Below are 25,446 nucleotides of genomic sequence, written 5' to 3'. Positions count from 1 at the left end.
GTCCGAGTGCCGTGTTGCACAGAAAGCCGAGCAGGTTACATGTGGTGGATGTGCGCGGTAAGTCTGATCGGGTATCAAAAATGGGCAAGTGCCAATTCAATGATCTGTGGCTGTACAAAAAAGAATTTAAATGCTGGCTGATGTTATGTTTTATTTATGTGGAAACATTAGGGATAAAGGCCCTGGCGTCGCACGCGAATTCCGGTAAACATGAGACACAAGTCAGAGGGCTGCATCGAGCCAGATATCTATGATCTCCAGCGCACCCAGCACCTGCTGCTATGCCTCGACCTCCTCCAGCGACCCGGGTCTCCGCCACCGCTGCCCAGGTTCCTGGTAGTGCAATACAACATAGGTCACTGACATACACACTAATTATTACACAAAAATATTTTAACTTTTTAAAAATTTATTATCTTTTTTTTTTTTTTTTAACTTTTCAATTCACTCCCCTACTCCAATTGCATTCTCTGTAGGGAAGGAGTGTGGTAGTGTTCATTTTTCAATGCCAAAATAAATGGTGAATTTGAGAATTCTGTATCTGTCTTTCTTTCAAATTGGTCGGTGCTGCCATGCGGCATTGGAGATTCTTTTTTCATGTATAGATCTACTTGATTCAGCACCACAACAAGCATTTTGTGTGTTGGGAAGCACATCCCACCGTTCCATTGATGACCAAAGCTATCATATGGTGTTGCGAATAGGTCTAAAATTTCATTCAAAAAGTCTTAAAAGAGGTCTTTAAAGGTCTTAAATTTGACTTGTTGAAACTTGTAGGAACCCTGAATTATTCTTACTAGCTAGAAGTCTTTTTTGGTTGACACCTTTAGTCTAGGTTTTGTTGACGACATTAAAATGAATTTGTCACAGGAGAGTAATGACCCCCGCATAGCTGCATGTTTGCCTCTGTGCTACATTCATTAAGGTAAAATCTGACGGAGGAGGCGGCATGGCTCAGAGGTAGAGTGGCTGTCTAGCAACATAAGGGTCGCTGGTTTGATCCCCACTTCCCCTGGTGGCCATGTCAAAGTGTCCTTGAGCAAGATACTAAGTGCTCCTGATGGCCCTGTGACAGACTGGTGACCCATCCAGGGTGAACCCCGCCTCTCGCCCAATGTCAGCAGGCATAGACTCCAGCCCCCTTGCAAACCTTAATGGATAAGCGGTATAGAAAATGGATGGATGGATGGATGGATGTGACCAAAACTTCAACGTAGTTCAGTCAAACCTGAATCAAAATCAGCCTCTCTTCAAATGACTGAGACTTAATCAAAACCAGTTTTCATCAAATTAGTAAAACCAAGTCTAAATCAAAATCATCAGCCAAAATCTGCACTGATTAGCAGGCTACGGAACTCTGAGAGGACAGGAAGCCATGAAGTCGGAGCTCACACCGTCGGAAAACTCCACAACGACACCACTGCACCTTAAGTAAAAAAACATCTTCCCTGCATTGTGTTTTAAAATCATGGCTCGCTGACAACGAGCGTGTGCCCATTCCGACGCGTTGAGTAGTTAATGACACATCAGTTATGTAACAGTTTGAAACGTCCTCTTGTCACCTCATCTCTACAATCCAAAGGTGCATGCGTAAACCAAACGAGGACAATTACATCTGAGCATGACGTAGTTTGTCCGGCCCCATATAATCCCATGAATAACACATTTATTACAATGTGTTTCAACATGTACTTCATAAGAGATAAAGATATTAACCGCAGTACAGCAGAGTACAAAAACACATGCGCAGCAGAATCCTATATCACACACTTCGACTTTGACAGTGCGGCAGAGAAGTAACTAATTACAGAACCCACACACGCACACACACACACTCACACAGCATTGATCCTGTCGCTGTCTTTTACAGCTGAACCCTTAAATCGGAGCTTTAATTGGCTGTATGTGAGGCGTTTAATTGGGGGCTTTGAACTGGATGTAACAGGTGGGAAAACCTGGTGATGTATTTTGTCCTAGCCCTAATTAAAAGTCTCCGCCACAGAGGACATAACCTCCACATCATCCAGCCTCACTCGCTGTGTATGTCAGCCTGTATGTGTGCGTGTTAGAGGGCGGACTGCCCGCTGCCTCCACATACAGGGAGGTTCACATGCAGCATCCTTTTAATTACCCCAGGCAAGCACTCATATTCAGGTTAGTGCAGCACCGCGTGTCAGTTTGGTTAAATCTAGAAACCAAGATGGGGTCGCATGGCATTTAAACTATTGATCACTGCGATTCATACTGTTATCTGTCCTAATTTGTGTTTTTTTTTTGGGTAGGTTCATATTAATAGTTTATTAATATGTGTGAACGTCCTTTACTGTGTGCTCCTCATCGACCATTTAATGATGTCACAGAGGAATAAAGAGCATCACTCAGAGGTGCCTGTGTGGTACCTCCTGCTCCAGTGAAAGAATCCCAACCATCACCTGCTGGCGTCTCAGCTGTGTAGTCAGTACAAGTATTCACTCATTCAGTTGTAAAAGTATGGTATTCTGCTATTTAGGGCCTCTGAGAGCAATGACAGAGAGCCATTCCTGCCGTGTTTGTACCAGCCATGTGGTCGAGGTAGGCGTACACGCCGCCTTCACCACTTGAATTTAGCGGGGCTTATTAGTGAGAGCTTTCTGAGTGCTGTTCAAAAGAACGCCTCACGGTTCTTTGGCTGGACCGTTGGTGCTATCTTGGTCGTCATTATTGTTGGAACACTGTTGTTTCGCTTCAGCCATTTGCACCGTCTGCACGCTGTGTTTTTAAGTAGTAGAGAAGACTCTGTTCTGATATTCTTACTGGATTTCTTGAGTTTTGCTCTATTTTTCCCCCTCAACAGGTCAACCCATTGTGACGGAATGGAACATTTCACTCAATGGAGAAGAGTCGAATCCTCACGTTCTCTAGAAAATGTGTCAAAAATGTTTTGGACGAGATCCTGAACTCCTTTTTGCTCCTTGTGAGCAGGTTGGCTCTGTGCGTGGCAGCCTCCACCATCAGTGGAGTGAAACCTAGTATATCATATCCCACACAGGCTTTGGCAGTGGCATTACCATGCCATTAATTCAGAAAAGCTCCATATAAATCCAGTTTGTTTACTGTTTTACCCAAATAATAATATAATAATCATAAGAATAATTTAAAAAATATATAATAATAATAGATTTGATTTGTTTGGCACCTTTCTGAGCACCCAAGGACACCTTACCATAAAAGATACAAAAAAATGTATAAATAATACGACATGCAAAATGGAGACGAGGCTGATTGATACTCTAAATTGACTGTCGGTGTGACTGTGAGTGTCAATGGTTGTCTGTCTCTATGTGTTGGTCCTGTGATGGACTGGTGACCGTGCCGAGCAGCTGAAGGCTCTGGCTCCCACAGTGGTCAGTTTGAAGGTGGGGACAGACAGAAGAACAGCCGAGGAGGAGCGCAGCGCACAGGAGGGGGTGTAGGGGTGGAGAAGGTCAGACAGATATTGGGGGGCCAGGTTATGGAGAGGTTTAAATGTGAGGAGGAGGACTCGGTGATGGACAGGTAGCCAGTGGAGCTGAATGAGGATGGTGTGATGTGGTCGGTGGATTTCTTACATGTGATGATTCTGGCAGCAGAGTTGTGGATGATTTGGAGACGCCGGAGAAGTTTTTTTGGGGAGACCAATGGGAGTGCATTCATACTTTAGAGAGGATAAAAATATGTGAACCGAATGCAAACGTAACATCAGAAAGACATCTTTGTCAGGTAGACTCCTCCTTTTCGATGCATCACAGGTGGTTGGTAACGGCGTTGAGCCGAATCTGACCTGACAACACGGGTGGACAAAACACAGAATAACGACATTTTTTTCTTTTTTTTTTGGCTGTTTAAACTCAATATAAACCTAAATGAGAACGCTAACGGTAAAATACGAATGTGAGGGGGTGCACCGTGGTCTGCTGATCTTTTCTGTGCTACCGATGGAAAATTCTAAATAATAAATGAATCTTTTTCTTAAACTGGCTACCTGTTAAATCTTCGAATGATACTTTTGTGTGTTATGTCCCAGTCCAATATCCTTTTCCAGCAGGGAATACATCCAATTAAAGAAGCACGACGTGATTGAGGGGACTGTAATCGTGGCACCATTCTAAGTGTCTAAATCTATTTCAAAGTGTTGTCCCAGAAAAGAATGAGAAAAGAGGAAGTCCTTGGCCTCATTGAAATGCAGAGCCACAGTATTAATAAAAATGCTGAGTTCGAACCCTTTAATAACACACAAATGTCGTCTTATCTTCAAACATAATCTCTGATAGAAAATGCCACACACAACCTGGGAGTGTGGGTTACACAGAGGTTATCACTGAGAATTTACATACTCCCATACTCTGATATTCATAAAACTGCCTTCAGCTTTTACAAGCCCAACTGGTTCTATGCTGAATTCTCGAATCCATCAATCTCAAAAGTTTCATATTGAGTCCCCAGTATGAGCTCGAAGCAACAGCTTCTCCTGTTAGATAGCGCACTCTGTTGGAGAAATACCAGTATTACACATGACTAACGCCTCGTCGATGGGTTTTGAGGTTCAAGGCAAATCCTAATGTTTGAAGTTGTGCCCAGCATCTTTTCTTATGTAAAAATAGAAATACCCACATCTGGTAGAAGTAAAAGACATGAAATTCTAAAAGAAGACAGAAGTGTATGTTGAATTTACTCACATATCAAAGTGTATTCTTTGGACCTTGGAACTTGTATGTGTACTGTATTTACGTATATTTATATACACTCATATATTCATATATTCTTGAGTAAAAAGTTCACTTAAAATTAAAATGTTCAAGTAACTCAAAATAACTGGTAAATCCACATTGCAAAAGGTAGTGAAAAAATAGTGGAATTTGAGAGCAATTACACGAAGTCATTTTTATTGCTGCACGTACTTAAAACCCTTTTAAAAGAAGACTTTGCCTCAAGTATTTCATGACTTTCATGTTTTCTAAATGCTGCCTTATGATAATCAAAAGTGCACATAGTACACATAGTCTTAGTGTAAGATGAGACACTTGAATCATGGGTCTTTCTATGTATAAAACACCAAAGGTTATGTTTTTAAATGGATTTTCAGTTTCACTATGACAGTCGTGCCCTCAAGCCAGCACACACAGCAAAAACGGTGTGCTAGTGTACAAATTAAACTTGAAATGAACCTTTTTGGAATACAAGTTTAAAGAATAAAATAAAACAAAAGGATTACAATTAAACAGACCTGTAAGAATTTGTATTATCGGCAATTGAGGGCACGTGCGTAGTGTTCGTAAAGGGGGCGGGGCTGCGAGATGACGTAACAGTCCTCACTAGCATGTGGCTTTTGAGGTCGTCAGTGTTAGTGGGTCTGGTGGGAAGCAGAGGCGTCATCCGAACCATGGTACGTACATTTACACTGCAACCTTTTATATCAACGCTGATAGAGGAACTGTTAATTTATCCGCTAAAAGCTAAATAATACCTGTGTCCCCGTGGGGGACTTCTAAATTTAAACGCAGTGCAACTGTTAAATGGGTCCGATGTCGACTGAGCTTGTTTTGTAATTGGCTGCTAGCTTAAGTTGTTAAATGATTGGAGACGGTGCTGTTTAATAGTTCACGCTTGCATTTAAAGTATAACTGAATCCCATAAATTGGAGTCTTCATGCCTGCCGTTCCCTGTTACGACAGTGTTGTTAATATTGGCTAACTGTGCTAGCTTTAATCTGCGGTGGGGGCGGCAGTTCCCGTTAATGCAGCTGATTATGATGGGTGATAATCCTGAAACCAGGCCTTGTATTTCAACATACTATTAGGATAAACTCACATATTTGAGCTATTCATTTGCCTGTAGTATATTTAACTATTTATATTTCATGGCGAAGTAGCACCTGGCACTCTTATTCTCCCTTTTCTCTTTGTTAGAGCAAAGGTGGGGGGATGATTAGTCACTAGATTGTGACAGTGAACTGACGAACTTCCTGGCTTTTCCAGTTTAGCTGATTCACTTTGAGCATGAAGTTGCACTTCGGTCTGCATTTATGAACTTCCTATCTCTTATCTTCCCCTGTCACACACTAACTGTCTCCTTTCTTTTGGTGAAGTGTGCACAGGTGAGTGACTGGCAAAGTGCCAAGTCCATCTATGAGTTCTCTGCTAAGGACATTGATGGTGTCGATGTATCTCTGGAGAAATACAGGTAAATACATATATGCACAGTATCTTGTATGCTAATCAAGGGGGAAAGTGCATTGAACACCAACCCTCTTTTCGTCATGTTGTTCGCCTCCTGGCCAAAGTCTCATGCAGCCTTTTAATATGCCTTCATTTCGATCCTTTTGAAATGTATGTGTGCTGTAGAAATTATTAAGACTTCATCATGCATTGTGGAAGATTTACTTAATGGAACATAATTGTGAGGTGAGAATATTAAAACTTTAAAAGTCATAATTGTCTTTACTTAGAATAAGTAATGTACTGAAACTATAGATGACAAAGACAATTTAGGATTCAAATGTTGTTGACGTATCGAATATAAGCTGTATGATCGTGATTGGTTGAATGTGTATGTTGGTTTCGTCAGCCCGCTCTTCCTGCTACTATGTACCAAAACTGAAACCTGAGTGGTGTGAAACACCAAATCAAATGGGCCAGCTTTCACCCCCTAATCCTTGTGTTCTAGCTGAGGAGAGCTTGGTAGCAGGCTTTAACAGAGCAGCAGTACCGCATCAATGTGTTAAAGCCATGTGATAAATGTGAAAGAATTGGGTTTTTTCTGAACCTCTGTCTCGCTCTGTTTCCTTATCCCTGCTAGAGGATACGTCTGCATCATCGTAAATGTAGCCTCCAAATGAGGAAAGACCAAAGTAAACTACACTCAGCTTGCGGAAATGCACGCTTCCCTCGCTGAGAAGGGTTTACGCATCCTGGGCTTCCCGTGTAACCAGTTTGGAGGACAGGTAAACGTGTGGTGCTCTAGATCAGACAAATGTTTCAGTCGCTACTCAACACTGGACTGCTGCCCTACTTCCATCCTTGTGTTCCTTGTTTTGAATAAACTGAAATGGTATTAAGGCAATTTAAATGACCGGGAATTCAGATAAGCTGGCCAGTTTCAGACAGTTGCATTCATCCCATCTCAAGATTTTTACAACATGAGTCTAAGAAATGCAAAATATAGCTTTTGTTACCACCTTTACTGCAAGTTTGTTCATTTTTAGTATTTTTTTAAAGTGTGTGTGTGTGTGTGTGTGTGTGTGAACTCCAGGAGCCGGGGACTGAGGCTGAGATCAAAGAGTTTGCCAAAGGTTACAATGCAGAGTTTGACCTCTTCAGTAAGATCGAGGTGAACGGAGACGGCGCTCACCCTCTTTGGAAGTGGATGAAAGCCCAGCCAAAAGGAAAAGGGACCCTGGGAAAGTAAGTTGTCTTCAGTTAAACAAATCCTGATATTGGTAAAAGCCTTGACGTGGGCCTGTCCCAGAGGCAGTGGTGCTACTGCTACTGAGGTTCATGGCAACCAGTTTGGTGTCGCGCCCTCGTCACATTATGTGCCCTGTAACATGAATGATTTGAGTTGGTTTACTGGTTTTAACACGCAGGCACTCCAGTGAGTGTTCTGAGTACAAGGGAAGGCAGTGTAGTACCAGGCCTGAGCAGGTCCTAGCAATTCATACCAGGGGGAGCATGCCAGAAGAAGTGGATAAGAAATCAGTAATCTAAAAATAGTGACTTTTGACATTTAATCAACTTGAATTCAGGCTGATGGAACACTCTTTTGTGTTCCACTAAGAATAAAAGAGTCTTTAAAGTCTACAGAAGTTGATGAAGGGGTGAGGAAATGGTATTTATGGAGGTGTTGTAGCTATTTTTGTAGCAACTGTCTTCCTGCGGTTGTAACTTCTTTTTTTTTCTCTTCCCAGTAACATCAAATGGAACTTCACAAAGGTAATTTGTCACCAAAGTTGGCACTATTTAGTTCAGGCATGTGTTTTCTGTATTTATTACTGTTAGACTATCATTATGTTACTCTCTTACAGTTTCTTATAAATCGAGAAGGGCAGGTGGTGAAGAGATACGGGCCGACAGACGATCCCAGAGTAAGTAGCAGTATGTAGTGTAGTTGTGTATATGGAACACTGATGCTTTGCGGGAGCACCTCCTTCACTATGAATGAAAATGGGAAACAGTTACATTGCAAAGGGTAGATAAACAAAAGGAATTTCATACATGAGAGCAAACCAGTCAAATGAAATGGTTTGGGACTGTTGGGTGTCTGCTCATGGTTCTGTGTTCTATTTGCGCTCATCGTTCCGTTCTCTCTCTAGGTGGTGGAGAAGGACCTGCCCTCCTTCCTGTAATCTCTTCCTTGCCTATCTTGAACTCCGGGTCTCTCATATGGGCATCGGGGTACTGGTGTGTGGGTGTCTGGACCAGTGACGGCCTGTCTGTAAACCCAACATTGGGGAGGGCAGGTCTGATGTTCTTAGCGTGCAACTAACCCTCGGAACCTTCCACACCAGAACTCCACTGGACCATATGAGCGGATCATTGGCAGTCTTTGCTACAGACCATTCACATCGTATGTTAAATTACCAGAGCCAGCACCGGTACCAGTGTCAGTATGTTTTGTGTGTATTTCCGTTTTCATGCCACAGAAACAAACTCAATCATACCAACTCACAAAATAACCTTTCACTTAACCTCCTTTCACATCAGCAGAGAGTCATCGGCCGACGCGTCGGTCAACGTCAGCTTACGAGCCAGTAGGTTGACGGCAAACATCAGCAGGTCTCAGTAGTTCTGGATAAATCCGCGCGTCCCTACAACTCCAAACTCACAGCAGCCATTCTTTTTCTAAAAATCCACGAGGTCTCCTCCTTTGTGCGATGATACATTTGTTTGTGCATTTACATATTTATATGTCACAGCTACTGATATTTGCACTTAAGTTGCTGAGGGGCCCATTACTGTACCCAAGGTGAATGACTCTGTTTTATCATGTGATGAAATTTGAAGATTAAACCTGTCTTGGTCATTAAATGTTCATTTAGTTGCACTTATTACATCCAACCTGAGCGAAAATAAGGCTCAACTGCTTGATTTATGACAGATCAGTTCAGTGTGTTGGCTATTCTGAAAAGTCCGCAGGTTGAGACGAGCTATGTTATTCAGACACGAAGTGCATCCCCCTCAGCCTGTGGCCTCTTTCAGCCCAGCTACATCTGAGTGCAGATCCCTCCTCATTTTCTCATCTATTTTTGTGCTGACGCAACCATGGCCAACATTTTTTGATACCTCAAGTAGGCGCAACATCACAGCATTCAAATGACTTTATAAAAAAAAACAACAAAGTTTTAAAATGTGTTTTTCTGTGGGTATATTGATTGAAATACAAGGTTGAGAAAAAAATAAGTACGAAATGGATGTTTGGGTAAATACTATAATCCTTTGCATTTAGTTTTCCTCATGTAAAACTGTAATTTCATAAAGAAAGTAAATGTAGAAATGGGTTGAATTTAGCATCCTCACACCAATGCTCAACCTCTCCTCACTTTCAAGAAAAACATCATGCCCAAAATTCATCGAGACACAAGGGAAATAAAAGATTTTGCTATAATATTAATAATTCAATATGGCTTCCACAAGAAGTGAGAATTTCAAATTGTCCTTTTCTCTAATGAAGTGCCATATCTTGCAGAACAATTGTTAAAAGTATGGGGCAATCCATCAAGAGATGGTTTAATAATCCAATATGGTTGCTAGAGCAAATTAAACACGCAGCTACATTGTGGAAGCCACAAAATCTTTTGATAAATAAGTAAATTTTATGTAAATGAAAATATCTGGTTTCTGAACTACAGCTCCTAACGAGCACATCATTCTTTATCATGAATGCAGCCATGTTACATGCTAAATTTCATTTTTCATACATCTGAAATTTCTAATCATTAACCGTTACTTTAACAAAAGCTGTATAGCAACAATTTAAAACTCAACAAATAGAAAAGTGGTGAATTTCTTTTTGTCCTATTTAACAATTTAAATGATCAACTGATTTATTTTCAAACTGAGATCCGACCCCTGTTGAATTAAGTTTTCTGGTTTGGCATGTTTGTACTTCCAACAATATACAAAAAAAGAAACCAGGAAACAAAAGAATTAAGACATAACTATATTTTTCTATTCCTTTTTTTAATAAACTCGCATTTATGGAACGTGACATATTTTTTTCCCATCAATTTCCACATAAATTTTAGCGGAAGCGGTGTTGCTTCGCAAACACACAGTGATAAATGAAACAAACATTCGTGCTTCGTCGCCGTGTAGGAGTGTAGCCGCTAGCAACATTAGCTGTAGAGCTCGAATAGTCACGGATGACAAATGACGTCACGCTGTAACGGCTCCTCCGCGAGGACGCTAGTAGCTGCCAGCGGCGGCCAGTGAAATGACGCATAGCAGCGGCGCCGCTGACTCTGACCTAGTCTGCGCCAATTAACAGCCACAGAGAGACATTTCAGCGCCATGTAGTCTGTGATACTTGACGACATCAGTATGTGAGATGACACGGTGTCGAGTCCGAGCGTCCGCATCTGCTTCTCTCTGAGGAGGCTGCGCGTCGTGGTGCTGGTGCTTGTGGAACCGTCCGGGAGATGGACGGGGACGGGGGGACTGCGATTACCGGGGATGAGTCAAGACCCAGCGAAGGAGCTGGTCCCAGTCTGCACATGCACCTGGACCTGGCAGACACCGGTGCGTATGTCCTTCAGTTGGAGCATTTTTTTGGGGGGGGGGGGGGGGGGGGGTGGTGGTCGTCTTTGAGACCCCTCATGTTGAAGCTAACCCTGCAGGTGCAAAGGAAGTTGAGGCGAAGTAGCAGGCACGCAGCACTATTACACACTTGTGTTAATGCACCTATGATGGGAAAGTAGACTGTTGATGAGTATTTTCCATTAAAACCTGAGTAAGCTGAGATGTGTAATGAATAATTCATGCATTGATAGGTAACAGTGTCAGAAATACGAGGTGCACCTGATGATCCTGGAAAAGACAAACGGGCGCCTGATAGATGTGGACGATGATGTCATCAGACGCTTTGCACAAGTTCATGAGTTACACCTTTGTAAGCTATGTCGAAGTCTATGTAGTGGTCTGTGTCATCATCTATGTAGTCCATGTAGTACATGTCATGTATGCAGTAGTCTATGCTGTAGTCCATGTCATCTGTGCAGTAATTTATGTAGTAGTCTATGTCATCTGTGCAGTAGTGTATGTAGTAGTCTATGTCATCATCTACAAAGACTATGGAGTAGTCTGTCGTCTATGTAGTCGTCATGCCATCTGTGTAGTAGTCTGTCATCTATGTAGTAGTCTATGTCGTCTGTCTGTCATCTACGCAGTAGTCTGTTGTGTGTGTGTAGTACTCTATGTAGTGGTCTGTGTTGTTTATCTAGTCGTCTGTGTAGTACTCTACATAGTACTCTGTCATCTATGTCGTAGTCTATGTCGTTGTCTAGTAGCGTTTTGCTCCACATCATCTTTACCATTCTTTCTTCCTCTTCCATGCTAAATCTGAAGAGTGCCTTACGTAATAATACCATAAACCATTTACTAATCCCACCCCCCCACCCCACCCACCTCGCTGTTATCAATTCCAAGAACTGTTGTGGGGGGCATCATAGTAAAAATATGATGGCTTGTTAACAATATCTAAGTACTAAATTGGAAATATAAACTGGCATCTTGGAATCTGCATACATGATCATTAAACCCACCAGATTACACGGGATGTGCAGAAAGCCTCAGGCATCCAAATCTACTGTTTGGTGTCACATTAATGTCACAGCAACAAGCCGCCATTTTCTCAGCTGATAAGAGAGAGATCTAATCCTCTTTAATATGGCACACACGCGCGCGCTTCAAGTCATAGCACACTGCATTGTAATATACTCAGAGTTTGTGACACTTTGTCAGCAAACATCTGTTAGCAGTTTGAACTGTCCGTCTGACGCTGAGGACGAGCAGGTAGCTGGGTTATCAGACAGTAATCTGGGTGTTTGTCCTTGTGTGTTGTGTTGCAGCTCAGTGGCACATTATTCTAGTCTGACCCTAATCCCGCTCTTTGTTTATGCTCCTTCCCTTTGTTTGGTTTGATTGGCTTTGACATGACGTTAATCTACCTGTTACAGGTGTGGCCAGCAGCTGTCACTGCACGAGAGGGCATATAAAAGAAACCTCAAATTTAGGATTTGCGCTGTTTTACTGGTGGATTTGCAAGTGTACATTTGTTACCAAGATTCTGTAAATACTTAAAAATTGTGTAATTTCCCTCGTTTTTGTACATTTGTTCCAGGAACTGAAGAATTTTTTTTTCCCCTCATATGTATTCAAATTCTGTTAGGTGGTTCAAGATGGATGGATAATTGATATTGTGGTGAATATTCATCTCTAAACCGGTTTAGTCAGGTTTAAAGATTCCTGAACTTCCGTATGGATTAAAAGTACTGATCCAATACCAGCGTGTTAAAATTCAGCAGCCCTGTATGGATGTGGTATGACCTGGCTCATAACTTCAACCCTTATAAAATATCAACAAATACATCTAGCGATTGAAGCCATTAAACTTGTATTCATCGTACACCTTGACAGTAGTAGATGTGGTAAGAGTGGGAACATACATTGATCTACATCTTTTTTATTACCCAGTTGCATCTATGAAACATCTTAAAATTGATGTACAGTTTGTTTGTTTTTTAAAGATTATTTATTTTGAAATTCCCATGACATGTCTGTCTTTGGTCATTTTCACCCTGGCACGCCTGCTTCAGGAATAAAATTAGCAAATGACGATAAAGTAGGTTTTTGTGAGTTGTTTTTTATTGTATAAATTTTGCGTGTGATATCATCAGCAGCTGGATCGTATTGAGCTGAAATCATACCGACCTGGACCTGTCCAGGGTGAACCCCGCCTCTCACCCGTATCTGCTGGGATAGGCTCCAGCCCCCCCGCGACTCTTAACAGGAATAAGCGGAAGACGATGGATGGAAGGATGGATGGCTGGCATACCGCCCTGTTAGAAATGTTTAATACCAATCATTTCTTCTTTGTTGCTTTTAAACAGTAGTTGTCAGTGAGAGCACAGCACAACTTCCTGTTTCCAGGGAAGAAGAGTTGATTTCCTGCATGCAATATTATAGCTCTCAGTTTCATGGAGACAATCATCACTCCAGATAATTCACGAATAATGAAGGTTTTCTCTTGGGCCGTAACCAGTTTTTACATTTGTAGTTTCAAGTAAAAAATTTCAGTGCATTCTGTTTGCATCAGATTATCTACAATCAGTTCTTTTTGCTTTAGTATGGTTTAAAGATTCATCATGTCAACTCTTTAAGCACTGAAATTTAGCAGGAAGATGACATCAGCGTGTGTGTTGTGTTGTCAGGCAGTAAGAACTGCCTCATTTCCCACTGACTTCCATCCACTCTACACTAACATGTACAAGCATAATCCAATTGCATCCTTCATGTGTGTTGGGAAGATTCGTGTAATCCTCATGTGTGGTTGGTTGGAATGTGATCTGGAGGCTTCAGCCAATGACAGTGCTCAGATTAGAGAGGAAGTCAATCCAATCGAGTTTTACATTCTCGGTACAAATCTGACTGATCCAGGAATAGAAAACTGACTACACACACACACACACACACACACACACACACACACACACACACACACACACACACACCCAAACCATCAGTGGGTTTACCGCTGCATGTCAGGACTTGCTTTAGACAGGAAGTTCTGCATTTTCTCCAGTTTCAGGATTATCAAACAATTGGTAACTTGGAAACATTGAACTCTTCTGCCGGTGAGTTAATCTTTCACAGAGGTCCTGCCGGTTTTGTTTTGTTTTTTCCCAATTTCTATTCGTCTGTTAATGTTTGAGACTTTCATGATTATTTGATTTTGATTATGTACCTCAATGATGCAAAGACCAGTTCAAAGCTTCTCCTGCACTTTCAACATCGGGCTCTGACTCAACGATGTGTGTAAATTCATGCTTGTCTTGTGTGTATCTGCTCAGCTTTGCCTTGAGCTAAAGGGCAATTTTCATTGTTAGGATCCCATTCTCATCACCTAGACAACATTAGGGAACATACTGAGGTATAATAATAATATGAGACATTAAATGTTTACAAATGAAAGTTTATATATCTTGAAGAGTTACACACTTAAATTATTTTCCAGACTGGGAATGTGATGCCATGAAAATAGTTTTGCCCAGTTACACAAGTCTACCTATGGTTCAATTTGCATACTTGGCTAACTAGCTGCTGGGAGTAAAAAACAAAACAAAACAAAGAACATACTAAACAAAGCTTGGTGTGAAACCGGTTAATCCAGAATTGTCACGTATAAATGTGCGCATCTTCTCTTCAGTGTAATAGCAGTAACAGTAGTAGTAGTAGTAGTAGTAGTAGTAGTCCTGTGTCGTACCAGCTGTAGTCATCAATGACTAGCAGCTACAGATCATGTTGCTAGCTTGTTTCCACAGCGACTATGACTAAAAAAGATTGAAAAGCTTTTCAGATATCAGCGTTGGGCTGCACACCCTCTACATTTGCAACATAATACAGTTTAGGGTTGCTAACTCCCTAAATGTACGTGCGTTATTTTCATGTACATTTGAAGTAGTAGATAGCCTAAAACTCTGCAAGACATGATCGAGGCTACATCCTTGTTTGTTTCTAATTTTATTGTCCTGACTCTGAAATCACAGCTCAGCAAATGCTGACGATAAGTAATTATCACCACCTAAAATGAAGCAAAGATTCGTGTTAAAATGCGGAAACATGGATAAAGAGGTTCTGATCATAAATTTAGGATGCACCAGAGGTAATTTGTTATCTGACACCCGCTCCTCCTTTTTCATTCCTCCTTCTTCACTCCTTTCTTTCCCTTCTGATCTGCTGTCTCCACAATCCTTTACTGTACATCTCAGTTCCTTTTTCATCATCTCTTCTCCGCTCTTTGAATCCAAAGAGATTTTGAGCTGCGGTTGCTTCCTCCTGTAATGACATACATGACATGGAGGAGTGACAGCCGTTGTTCATTTGGCAATTTACGGACTCATGTAATGGTGAGGCAGCAAGTCATTTAGCACGGGTAAAACTTGAACACGTTATCTCGTCAAATTCGTCCAACTGCATCTACGTCTGAGAAGCCCCACGTTGCAGAAATCACAATGTGTTTAGATCAGCGTTAAATGGTCCCCATGCCCAGCACGAAGGTCCTCCGGGTTTATGAGTCCGATGCATCAGGTGGCGGTACCTGCTGAATCCTTATTCTAAATGTGTCATCTCCTTTTCTTTGTCTTCAGATCCATCCAAGAAGCTTCAGATAACAGAGGTGAGGCGACACTTCGTCTCACTGCACAGGCTGGTTCACCTTGCTTGCTCGCTTTCTTTGTGTCTTTCGGTCGGTGTTGATTGTTATTAACCGTGACTGTTCGCCACAGATGCCATCCCCATTCGGAGCAGGTGCAGCTCATGAGAAGAAGATCGGCCACAGGAGAGTCGATGCCTCTGGAGAGACAACATACAAGAAGGTTTCCTCTCTTAATCACATCCTCTCTCCTTGAAGCATGCTTGTACATTTCTATGTTTGCACCAGCTGCCTACACATCACATCCTATTGTTCCTCTCCTGCGCCTCCAGACCACCTCCTCTGCCTTAAAAGAGGCCATCCAGCTGGGTATTGGCTACACTGTTGGCAACCTCAGCTCAAAGCCTGAGAGAGACGTGCTGATGCAAGACTTCTATGTGGTTGAGAGCATCTTCTTCCCAAGGTGCTTTAGCCTGACAGGCAGTTCACATGTTTCTGGGGGTGTTTGCATGTGTGAAGTATTTGATACACGCTCTCTGTTGCTCCACACAGTGAAGGCAGTAACCTGACTCCAGCTCATCACTTCCCAGACTTCAGGTTTAAAACCTACGCCCCTGTGGCCTTCCGCTACTTCCGGGAGCTGTTTGGGATCCGGCCAGATGACTACTTGGTGAGATATTTACATTCCCTGCTCTGTGTCTAGATCAAAATGTATGTACTAAGTTATGTTTTTGCTCTGACTGCCACACGTAGTAGCATAGGAATGAGTCTTAAAACCTGGAGGTAAGTTCGCACTGGTGACCACCTGGTTCTCTCCTCTCGAACTCAATTGTTTTTTTGTTTATTTTTAAATTAGCTTTTACAAAACCACATTCAAAAGATGTACAAAAGGTAGGAAAATACAAATATAAAACATGTTCAATTCAATGTGATTGTTCCAAAATGAAACTACATCATGCGGAAAACTGACGTGCTAAGCTAGTTGTTGTGACATGAAAGTCATGTGTCTGCTGAATAGTTTGTGCATAGCATAACGTTAGCGGGCTTTTATTTTTGCTTAAAAAACTGTAAAAAACTGTAAAAGTGAAGATTATCACGATGTACACAGTGCCTAAGTCTCATAGACATTTGCTTTCCAAAGAACTGATTTTTAAACATAAAATCCGTCCTGCTTCCGACGGAGGGAACCCGTGAGGATGATAGCTAGCCTGAAAAAATATGCCGTTTCTGCTTGCCTGTTGACCCTGATTCGACCAGGGGGAGGTGGCCACCTGCATAAATACACCACATCATGCATAATTGTTCTGCTCGTACTTCAGAAGCCCTATTTTGTTTGTTGTTGAAGTGCTCTCATGTTAACTAATCAATATCTGTCACTTCAGCTGTAAATATTCACAAAGATATACCACAGGTAAACTTAGGCATTTCAAAATTATCATCAAGAAACACCTTTGTGTTAGGAACTCAGGCAAACACATGTGGTGATCACTCACACACACACACACACACACACACACACGCAGAGACGTATCAGTGCTCTCAGTAACGTGTACAAGCTTACCTGCGGCAGTGGGAGATTAGCAGACTAAAGCTTTCTTTTTTAATCTCCAAGTGGTGGCGGCAGACAGTCAGCAGGTGCTCATTGTGGTGGGATACACATGTAGCACCATAATAGACTAGAACAGCCAGTGTCAGTTGTCCTGCTACGTCCATGACTTCTGCTAGCTGAGGCTGAGCTTTTCTATGTCATGTAATAGATGTTAAAATGCTGCTGTAAACACACACACGCCACCAGCAGCATGTACACAGTCAAAATCCAGTGACATGAATGAATGCACAAATAGTATTTGTTTGCTCTTTGTGCTCACACACATACATGCACACACACGCACACACACACACACACAAACACAACCACACACATAAACACACTATTTTTGTAGTCAGTGGTTGCTGCAGATTACCAATCTTGTAGTGGGTAAACAACAACCACCTTTTTTAGTACTCATTTCATGCATGCACTCTGTAAAATAGTTATTTTTTTCCAATGACTGTGTTATGTTTGTATTTTAGAGCTTTTGGGGAAACTTTCCAGACTGAACTGCTTTTGAAGCCGATATCTTTCTCGGTGCGGTTTGTTGTGGCAGGCGTCATCGTAGTGGTCATACAGGGGTTCACATCAAACACAGACCAAACTGAGGTGGTCTCAGGAGGCTACGGATAAATTCTGGTGCAGTTTGTGTTGTGAACGTGATCAGAAACATCTACCAGTGTCTACTCCACATTTTTGGAACTAATCAGCACCTGTAACCAGGTGTACCCTGCATTTTGGGATGTGTGAGAACTGACGCAGTTTGCATTGAGGAAAAAAGTAGTAGAAATATGCAACTGTTCAACTACTCCATCTTCCTCCTGTATTTTCTCTCTTAGTCTGTCCCCAAACACTTCTGACCAATAAACACTGTCATTCTTCTTCTCTTGGATGTATTGGCAGTTAGCAAACCATTTCACATGTGCATGACTGCCCCAAACATTGACCCACCGTCTGATTCAGTGCGAATCAGCCCTGGTCCACCTTTGAATCTGGAATTGTCCTTCTGTGTCCTTCTTCTTTAGTATTCGCTGTGTAATGAGCCACTGATTGAGCTAACAAATCCAGGAGCTAGTGGCTCTATTTTCTACGTAACCCGAGATGATGAGTTCATCATCAAGACTGTCCAGCACAAGGAGGCGGAGTTCCTGCAGAAACTACTTCCTGGCTACTACATGGTACGTCTCAGTAGCAACTCCCTCTTTAGAACCTTTTTGCATATTTCACTCAGGAAATGTGGGAAACAAGTTTTTGTGCAGGTTTGCAGAGGTGGTTATTTCCGCACTTGTGCACAAGAGCAAAGCGGGAGGTGAAACTTCTAGTCTTCTTGATCCTCTTTATCCAGCTCCTGGCGCTGGCCACCAGTGACGCCAGCCCGTGGCTTTGTCATAGATCAGAGCTTGTACCTGACGGTGACCTGGACTAAGTGCTTCTAATAGGCTAAGCATGTACACAGGAAACAACCTGAAGTCACACTGGCTGACAGGTGATTGATTCTGAAGCCAAAACTCAGACACAATATCAAACATGCAGTATAATGTACTCTCTTCCTCTCTATTTCCTTCTCCAGAACTTGAACCAGAACCCTCGGACTTTGCTGCCAAAGTTCTTCGGCCTCTACTGTGTCCAGTGCGGGGGGAAAAACATCCGGGTCGTAGTGATGAATAATATTTTACCACGTTCTGTACGCATGCACCTGAAGTTTGACCTGAAAGGTTCAACTTACAAGAGACGAGCATCCAAGAAGGAACGGGAGAAGTCCAGACCTACTTTCAAAGACCTTGACTTCCTGAGTGACGTTCCTGAGGGACTCACGCTAGACCAGGACACGTACAGTGCTCTGGTCAAAACCCTGCAAAGAGACTGTCTGGTAAGAGAGACGGAGGAGGGGAAGAAGTGATGAAGGGAAATGATTTGGAAGCTCACGTGTGTGTTTCCTGTCAGGTGCTGGAGAGTTTTAAGATCATGGACTACAGCTTGTTGCTTGGGGTCCACAACAAGACTCAAGCTAAGAGAGAGCAACAGTTCCAGGCTTCACCAGCAGGTGGCGGGGATGAGAAGAGGCCTGCACCTCAGAGAGCTTTGTATTCCACTGCCATGGAGTCTATACAGGGAGGCTCCACGTGCAGAGACACTCTCGACCACGATGACACGTACGTCTTCCTCTTGTAACATTTGGTCTCACTATTACTTTAAATCCTCTCCTGATGGTAACTCCCCCTCTTCACCTGCAGCATGGGTGGTATTCCAGCTGTGGGGGGCAAAGGAGAGCACCTCCTGCTGTTCGTGGGAATCATCGACATTCTGCAGTCCTACCGGTAGGAATCCAATGCACCTTATTTCGCTGGAGTGTGGACTCTTATCCATCTATGCCCGTGTAAACATCTTTTTCACGGAATAATTGAGTCTTAACTCACCAGGAAATCTTTACATGTCCACCTTGCATGTATGTCCACCTTCAACAAGGGTTGCCAGGCTGCAGCTACTATTTTCTAATGCTAACATACTAGTGTGTGTTTGCTAATCAATTTCCCATGTACAATTGGGATTATAACACCTCTAGTCCTCATCAAAACTTACATTCTATTCATAATTTAGACCCAAAAAGATGAGAAAATAAGGCCCAGGTTTAGAAATACTGTAAATATCATTTAAAATGCTCATCAAAGTTGCAGCTGGATTTGTTACCACCAACTGGACTTGCCAGATAACCACAGTAAACGAGTTAAAGAGTTCAAACTAAATCATTTCAATGTCTCGTCTGACAGACTCATCAAGAAGCTGGAGCACTCATGGAAGTCACTCATCCATGATGGGGTAGGTGGTCCTCTCATTTACTGCTAACAGATTTTTTCTTTTCTTTTATAACTCTGCTGTGCCCTTCATCAAACACACACACACAAAACACTTTGACTCGTGTGTGTGTGTGTGTGTGTGTGAGTCACCTCTCCTCACCTGCTCTCTCACAGGACACAGTGTCCGTTCACAGACCCGGTTTCTATGCAGAACGGTTCTACCAATTCTGCAGCACCATCGTCTTCAAGAAGAGCTGCTGTGAGTTCATACATGTACATTCGACAGACTTAATAATGTTAAGAAATTCCTCCTAACCATCCTCTTTCTTCCACAGCACTGCGATCATCTCCATCTAAGAGGGGACGAGGGGCTCTGTCTATGTCCAAGTCCAGCGCCGGTGGAGTCGGTCCAGCAGGACAGCGTCCTTCACTGACGGAGGAGAGACAGGAAAACCTGGACAACCTGGAGAACCTACGAGGAGCTCACAGCTTCCTGATGCTGGAGGACAGCGGTAGGAACACCGGTGTTAAACTGCAACTGAAAAAGGAAAACTTGACAGAACACACCTGCAGTCAGCAGCCTGAGAATGTCTGATGCTTGAATGAAATCGAACAAACGAAAGACCGGATTTCTCCCTTTAAGTTGTGTTTTTCTGACCTTGTCCCACTATCATCCTCTACCGCCTGCACTGCAGTAATTTATGGATTTCTCTCTAACTACTGGAGCTGGATGAGAGAAGATGTGTGTTTTGGAACAACAACTGAAGCAGCAACACCAAAGGTGGCCGTAAAGTGCAAATCACAACAATAAGAAAAAAAACCAACACATTTGAAAACACGACAGCAAATAAAAAAAAGAAACATCAAACAAGACAAAACAACAACAAATTGCCAGTAAAGTTAACAAAAGACAACACAACAGCTATACGGATGCACTGTCCAATCAGTGACGATCGATGCTGATTTACAGCCGCTCGCGTGTTTTCCTATTTGCAGTCGTGATTGGCACCTCAAGGCCACCGTAGGTTATTGATCTGGCAAATTAATGTAAACAGGATGCGTTGGATAGGAACGCTGACATTGCAGCACCTTGATGACTTCATGGAAGGTATGAAGGCGCTGCAGGTGGTCCGTGAGGTCATTTACATGAATAAATACGGAGATTTTATGTCTCTGCATGCCTGTGGAGGTTGTCCCTCGCTTCATATTTTGCCAAAAATGTCCGCTGGAACTCAACTCACGTTGAAAAAGTAAATTTTGTTTGTTTTATCATCTAATGTCACCTGACAGGGATAATAGCTGAAGCTTTTACTAAATATTTGCTTTGAATTTCTTACATTTGTTGGTCTACATATTGTTACGTGTGAGAATGGATTGTTCATAGGCACTCCGTCTCTGCAGGTTCACATTTACGTCGACTGCTCCTGTTTATTAATATGCCATTAAAGATCTGGTGGATTGTAGAACATTTCCAGATTTGAAAACTGGGCTGCAGGGCTCTTTTATAGAGCATTAGAACTGGATGCTTCCTGCTCCTGAGATTTATCATCATAACTGCATTTTCTAAAAACTCCGGAGTATTTTTATCTCTTGCTCTTGTGTGATTATTAGGGAAAGAGCCGCCCTGCACTCCTCCTTCCTTTGAAGACGCCACTACAGCGTCCATTGCTACCACACTCTCCTCTAACAACTCCTTACCCACCACCCCCTTTGATACACCAGAGCACCCCCGCTACAGGAGGCAGATACACTCCCCGAGCCTGGCAAGGTGAGGAACATCTGTGAATCTCACCTTATTCGTCTGTTCTCCTCCTCCTTGTTATATCACTCTCTGTTCTTGTAGGTCACCACGAGAAATAGTTCATGAGAAGAAGCAGGACACCATCACGGTGGAGGTGGAGCTCAGGTACACACACACACACACACACACACACACGTGCCAGAACATCACAGCACATCTGTAACTATCTGTCTAACACCCTTTTTATCTTTGTGCAGTAAAATCCCTACCAGCACGGAGCTCACGCAGATGACAGGAATGATGTCTCCCAGCCATTTATCACCCGACCATCAACCGTCTCCATCCTCACCTCACTCCTCCTCCACCCTCCCACCTTCCTTTGCTTCCTCCAACACAGCTCAGTCTGCTTGCCAGTCATCCCTCACACTTTCCTCATCCATCCGTCCATCCACCAAACCCCTCACCTCTCCCTCAGCCGCTCTCTCTTCTCCTCTCTCCTCTAACGTCCTTCATCCCGCTGCTAAACACTCACCTCCCACTTCAGCTCAGAGCGCAACATCTCTCCCCTCAGCCTCAGCGTTTACACCCATCCGCCCATCACCTTCTCCCTCCTCTACCCAGAATTCCTCTCACCATCTGCCACTATCCACTCCGCCCTCCTCCCAGCCCTCAAGCCCTCAGGTGTCTCGCCAGGCCCCGCACACATCCAGCAATCAGCTGACTGTGTCCAGCAGCCACAACTCGCTGGATGGGGAGGTTCAAGTCTCCGACATCTACTTTGTAAGTGTCATTGGTTTGTGCTCTTTTCCCTTCCCTTCCTTTCTTGAAATAAGATTATTTTCAAAGCAGTGAACAAAATATCAAGCTTAAAGGAATACACCAACTTTTAACTTAAAAAAAAATTTTTTTACTACCACCACCTATCCATCCTCCTCAGAACCAGACAGACGGACATCTGTGTGCATTGAAGAGGTGAAACTCACCAGCTCTGTAGCCTAGCTGGGAGATGCTAACTTGCCCATCCACTACCATTCTCTATGCTGAGCTAACTAGCATTCACAGGAAGAAAGGATATCTAACTTCTTGCCTGGCTCTGGGGAGGATGACAAATGTGTCCCAAAATTTGTCCCTCTCAGATTGGACTGACATGAAATGAGAAAAACATGAAATTCACTCTAATTCTCAGTCAGTCAACCCCCCCCCCCCCCCTTCTCTCATTGATCTGCTGGGTGTCCTGCAGTGGCCCAGTCAGGACAGCGTGATAGAGTTATGATGGTGAGGAGGGAGAGTGTGCATGTTTCCTCTTTTCTATGAAGCATGAGGCTGCCAGCAGTCAGGCTTTTGGATGTATCAGCAAAAACCACCAGCGTAGCATGATGTGGTCCTATCTGTCCATCTGCATTCACACGCCACAATTCTCCCTTTTGTGTGATTTTTTTTTTCCATTAATTTCCTCTTATCATCTCACATCTTCCTTCATCTGTCCATGATTTTCCTCCTGCTCTTGTGTGTCTCCCCATCAGTATGCAGATGGCAGATATTGGGTGTACTCTCCAGTTCTTGGCCGTCGTAAGCTAAACTCTAGCTCCAGTTATAACGTAAGTCAAAACAAGGTAGTTGGAGTCATTTGTCACAGATGCAAATGAGCCATAGAGGGTTTATGGATCTTCAGAAGTGCTTCATAACAAACTTTATTAGCCTGCAAAGAGCATTGTGTGTGAAAACTGCAGCTTCCGAAGGGCCATCGTTTGGATTCCAGCGCAGCATGAATCTGGCGTAGTAAACAGACAGTAGAGTTCTAGTTAGCAGGCTGCGTTTGCTGTGTGCTGCTGGTGAGCTGCTGCTGCTCTCAGGAAGCGCCAAGAAGTAGAAGTGTGTTCACACCGCCGGTTCGTTAAAGCTGCACCAACTTGCACGTGGTTCCAAATGTGTCGTCCACCATTGTTCTGAGTGTGATCGGTGTCAGGTTACGTTTTAGAAGAAACCAAAAAGTCAAGTTGATTCGTGCGTTACTTCGGTTGATGTTAGGGACAGAACACACAGGTGTTCTGACTCTGGCAGAAAATTGTGATTATTTATGATCCATGTCATGAAGACATGTTTGACACCAATCTTTGTAATAGCAGAACATCAGGTCATCTTTCTACCCACTCAAACACTTGAGATTTGCTTGTTGTTGTTGTTGAGATGAAATTGTAATGTCAATATGGACGCCGAAACATATTTAGAGGAGGTGATGTATAAAATGTAACATGTTTGGAACCTGAGCTATTCAAGAGTGCAGCTTTGAACGAAACTGATTTTTAGGAATGTCTTCATTAAATTCTTTCCGAACACTTTCCTTCCCCACTGCTGCCCTCTGCTGGCTGAATACGATATAGCAGACTCAGGAGGATCGGAGCTGGGTGTACTCACCTCTGCACTACGGCTCTGAGTCCGCTCGGGCCTCGGACGGGGAGAGCGAGACGGTGAGCCTCGACTTCGCTCATGATCTGAAATCTCGTCAGTCGTATCCTTCTCACGTTTGATTCTCTTCCATCTCTCTCTTGTAGTAACTGACAGCAACAATGGGTGGAGCCAGTCACCGTCGCCGCCATGTTATTTATGATACTGAAGCTTGAGAAAGAGAAAACACGAAAGAGAAAAAAAAATTAAATATGCAAAGATACATAAATGAATCAAGAAGAATACATATAGAATATTCAACATAAATATTAAAGATATGCAAATACAAAATCATGGAATATACATTTTTGGACAATCTACACAGCACTGGTTGTGTTTTAGTCCTAGAGGCTGTTTCGTGGTGATGCGTGCCAGCTGCGGCTATGCAAGATGAACATGTAGTCAGCGAAGAGCACGTCCAGGCTGCGTGTCATTTTATTTTTAGCACTTTATCACTGGACACAAGGCCGTTTTCTTTTGAAACGTTACTCTGTTCATCTTTCATTTCATGGTTGTCGACAGTCCTGTGCGCTCACTGATCAGACAGTGGATGGTTGTGTTGAAAATGCCTTATATAACTCATTGTCGTACAGGTTTTTGATATTTTTGTCACATGCACTCACTCAAAAAAACAACAACTTGCGTACCACGTATTTTATTTAAAACTTTTGAAGCAGAAAAAGAAAAAACGAAGCAGCCGTGCAGCTTTTCAGGATTCAGAGAAAAAGAAAGAGAAATTCATGATCCTGTAAATTTGTAGATACTGCGTGTGGACATGCATGTGAGTGTCCGTGTGCCCATTTGTCTCCATGTCGGCATGTTTGCATGCGTATGATGTGTAGTTGAGAGACATACGATTTTGTTTCCGTCTGGACTTTTCGTTAAATCGTCCCCCCAAAAAAAAGGAAGTAATGTCCATTTGTCTTGTGGGCCGTAAAAGTATCAGCATGTTGGTTGTGTGAGATAAATGAAATATCAGAACTGTCTTTGTTAGCGATGACGCCGAAGGAATCGTTTTAAATTAACTGAAAACACAGAATATAACTTCAGTTTTCTGTAGGAGACCCGTGTAGACGCTGGATCACAGGAATGAATTAGTCTGCTGCTGCAGCAGACGATACCGGTCTTCCATACGTGGTGATACTTTTTGCAAAAAAAAAAAATAAAAATGAAGGAACGTGACTGTTGAAAAGCGCTACTGTATCCGATGATGAGTCTGCTGACGTTAATCTGCCTGTTTGTAGGCAACAGTGTTTGTAGCTGATCACTGTGGTAAAGAAAATAAAGATTATATTGTGTAAAAAAATGTAATATATGTTTCCTTCAGAGTATCAAAGGAGGGGCAAAGAATGTCAGATTCTTAAAGAGATGGAAGTGCATTTGCCTAATTGGCCCACTAGATGGCACTGTGATGTCTGCATATGTGCCCCCCACTCCTGAAACATCCTGACTGAGAGCTCACGCACTGTTGTGATTGACCAGAAAAAGTAAAA

At 42.8% G+C, this 25,446-nt stretch overlaps 2 protein-coding genes across 8 annotated transcripts; both read left to right on the top strand.

The window, feature by feature from the left end:
• Nucleotides 1-5,291: 5,291 nt before the first annotated feature.
• LOC147261417 (phospholipid hydroperoxide glutathione peroxidase-like) lies at nt 5,292-9,055 on the top strand. The gene is made up of 7 exons (XM_086203412.1): nt 5,292-5,401; nt 6,104-6,198; nt 6,814-6,958; nt 7,267-7,418; nt 7,922-7,946; nt 8,039-8,098; nt 8,327-9,055. The coding sequence occupies exons 1-7, from the start codon at nt 5,336-5,338 to the stop codon at nt 8,357-8,359; spliced, it is 576 nt and encodes a 191-aa protein (XP_086059538.1). The 5' UTR covers nt 5,292-5,335; the 3' UTR covers nt 8,360-9,055.
• A 1,342-nt stretch (nt 9,056-10,397) lies between these two features.
• Nucleotides 10,398-25,446, top strand: LOC147261416 (phosphatidylinositol 4-phosphate 5-kinase type-1 gamma-like). 7 transcript variants are annotated; one of them, XR_015115763.1, is made up of 18 exons: nt 10,398-10,751; nt 15,377-15,405; nt 15,515-15,604; nt 15,714-15,844; nt 15,934-16,051; nt 17,998-18,150; nt 18,543-18,842; nt 18,917-19,125; nt 19,207-19,290; nt 19,741-19,789; nt 19,942-20,026; nt 20,103-20,279; nt 21,379-21,535; nt 21,611-21,673; nt 21,766-22,288; nt 22,749-22,783; nt 23,890-23,976; nt 24,061-25,446. XR_015115763.1 is itself a non-coding variant. In XM_086203407.1 (18 exons), the coding sequence occupies exons 1-18, from the start codon at nt 10,652-10,654 to the stop codon at nt 24,061-24,063; spliced, it is 2,430 nt and encodes an 809-aa protein (XP_086059533.1). In that variant the 5' UTR covers nt 10,398-10,651; the 3' UTR covers nt 24,064-25,443. The 7 variants fall into 7 exon arrangements, 6 of the variants coding, with proteins under 6 accessions (XP_086059533.1, XP_086059532.1, XP_086059535.1 ...); XM_086203407.1 differs by lacking the exon at nt 22,749-22,783 and adding an exon at nt 23,032-23,106 and having other exon boundaries at nt 23,893-23,976; nt 24,061-25,443; XM_086203406.1 differs by lacking the exon at nt 22,749-22,783 and adding an exon at nt 23,032-23,106 and having other exon boundaries at nt 24,061-25,443.

Source organism: Aulostomus chinensis, chromosome 5, assembly GCF_037954235.1.
Source record: "Aulostomus chinensis isolate RoL2024-O1b breed Wild chromosome 5, RoL_Achi_v1.0, whole genome shotgun sequence".
Lineage (NCBI taxonomy): Eukaryota > Metazoa > Chordata > Actinopteri > Syngnathiformes > Aulostomidae > Aulostomus > Aulostomus chinensis.
This window is presented reverse-complemented; position numbering and strand designations above follow the sequence as displayed.

Excerpts from the sequence above, each read along its gene's own strand:
- LOC147261416 (XM_086203406.1), top strand. The coding sequence starts at position 10,652 with ATGGACGGGGACGGGGGGACTGCGATTACCGGGGATGAGTCAAGACCC. Across the intron at positions 15,845-15,933 it reads GAGAGCATCTTCTTCCCAAG|TGAAGGCAGTAACCTGACTC; the intron begins GTGCTTTAGCCT and ends TGCTCCACACAG. Across the intron at positions 18,843-18,916 it reads CCCTGCAAAGAGACTGTCTG|GTGCTGGAGAGTTTTAAGAT; the intron begins GTAAGAGAGACG and ends GTTTCCTGTCAG.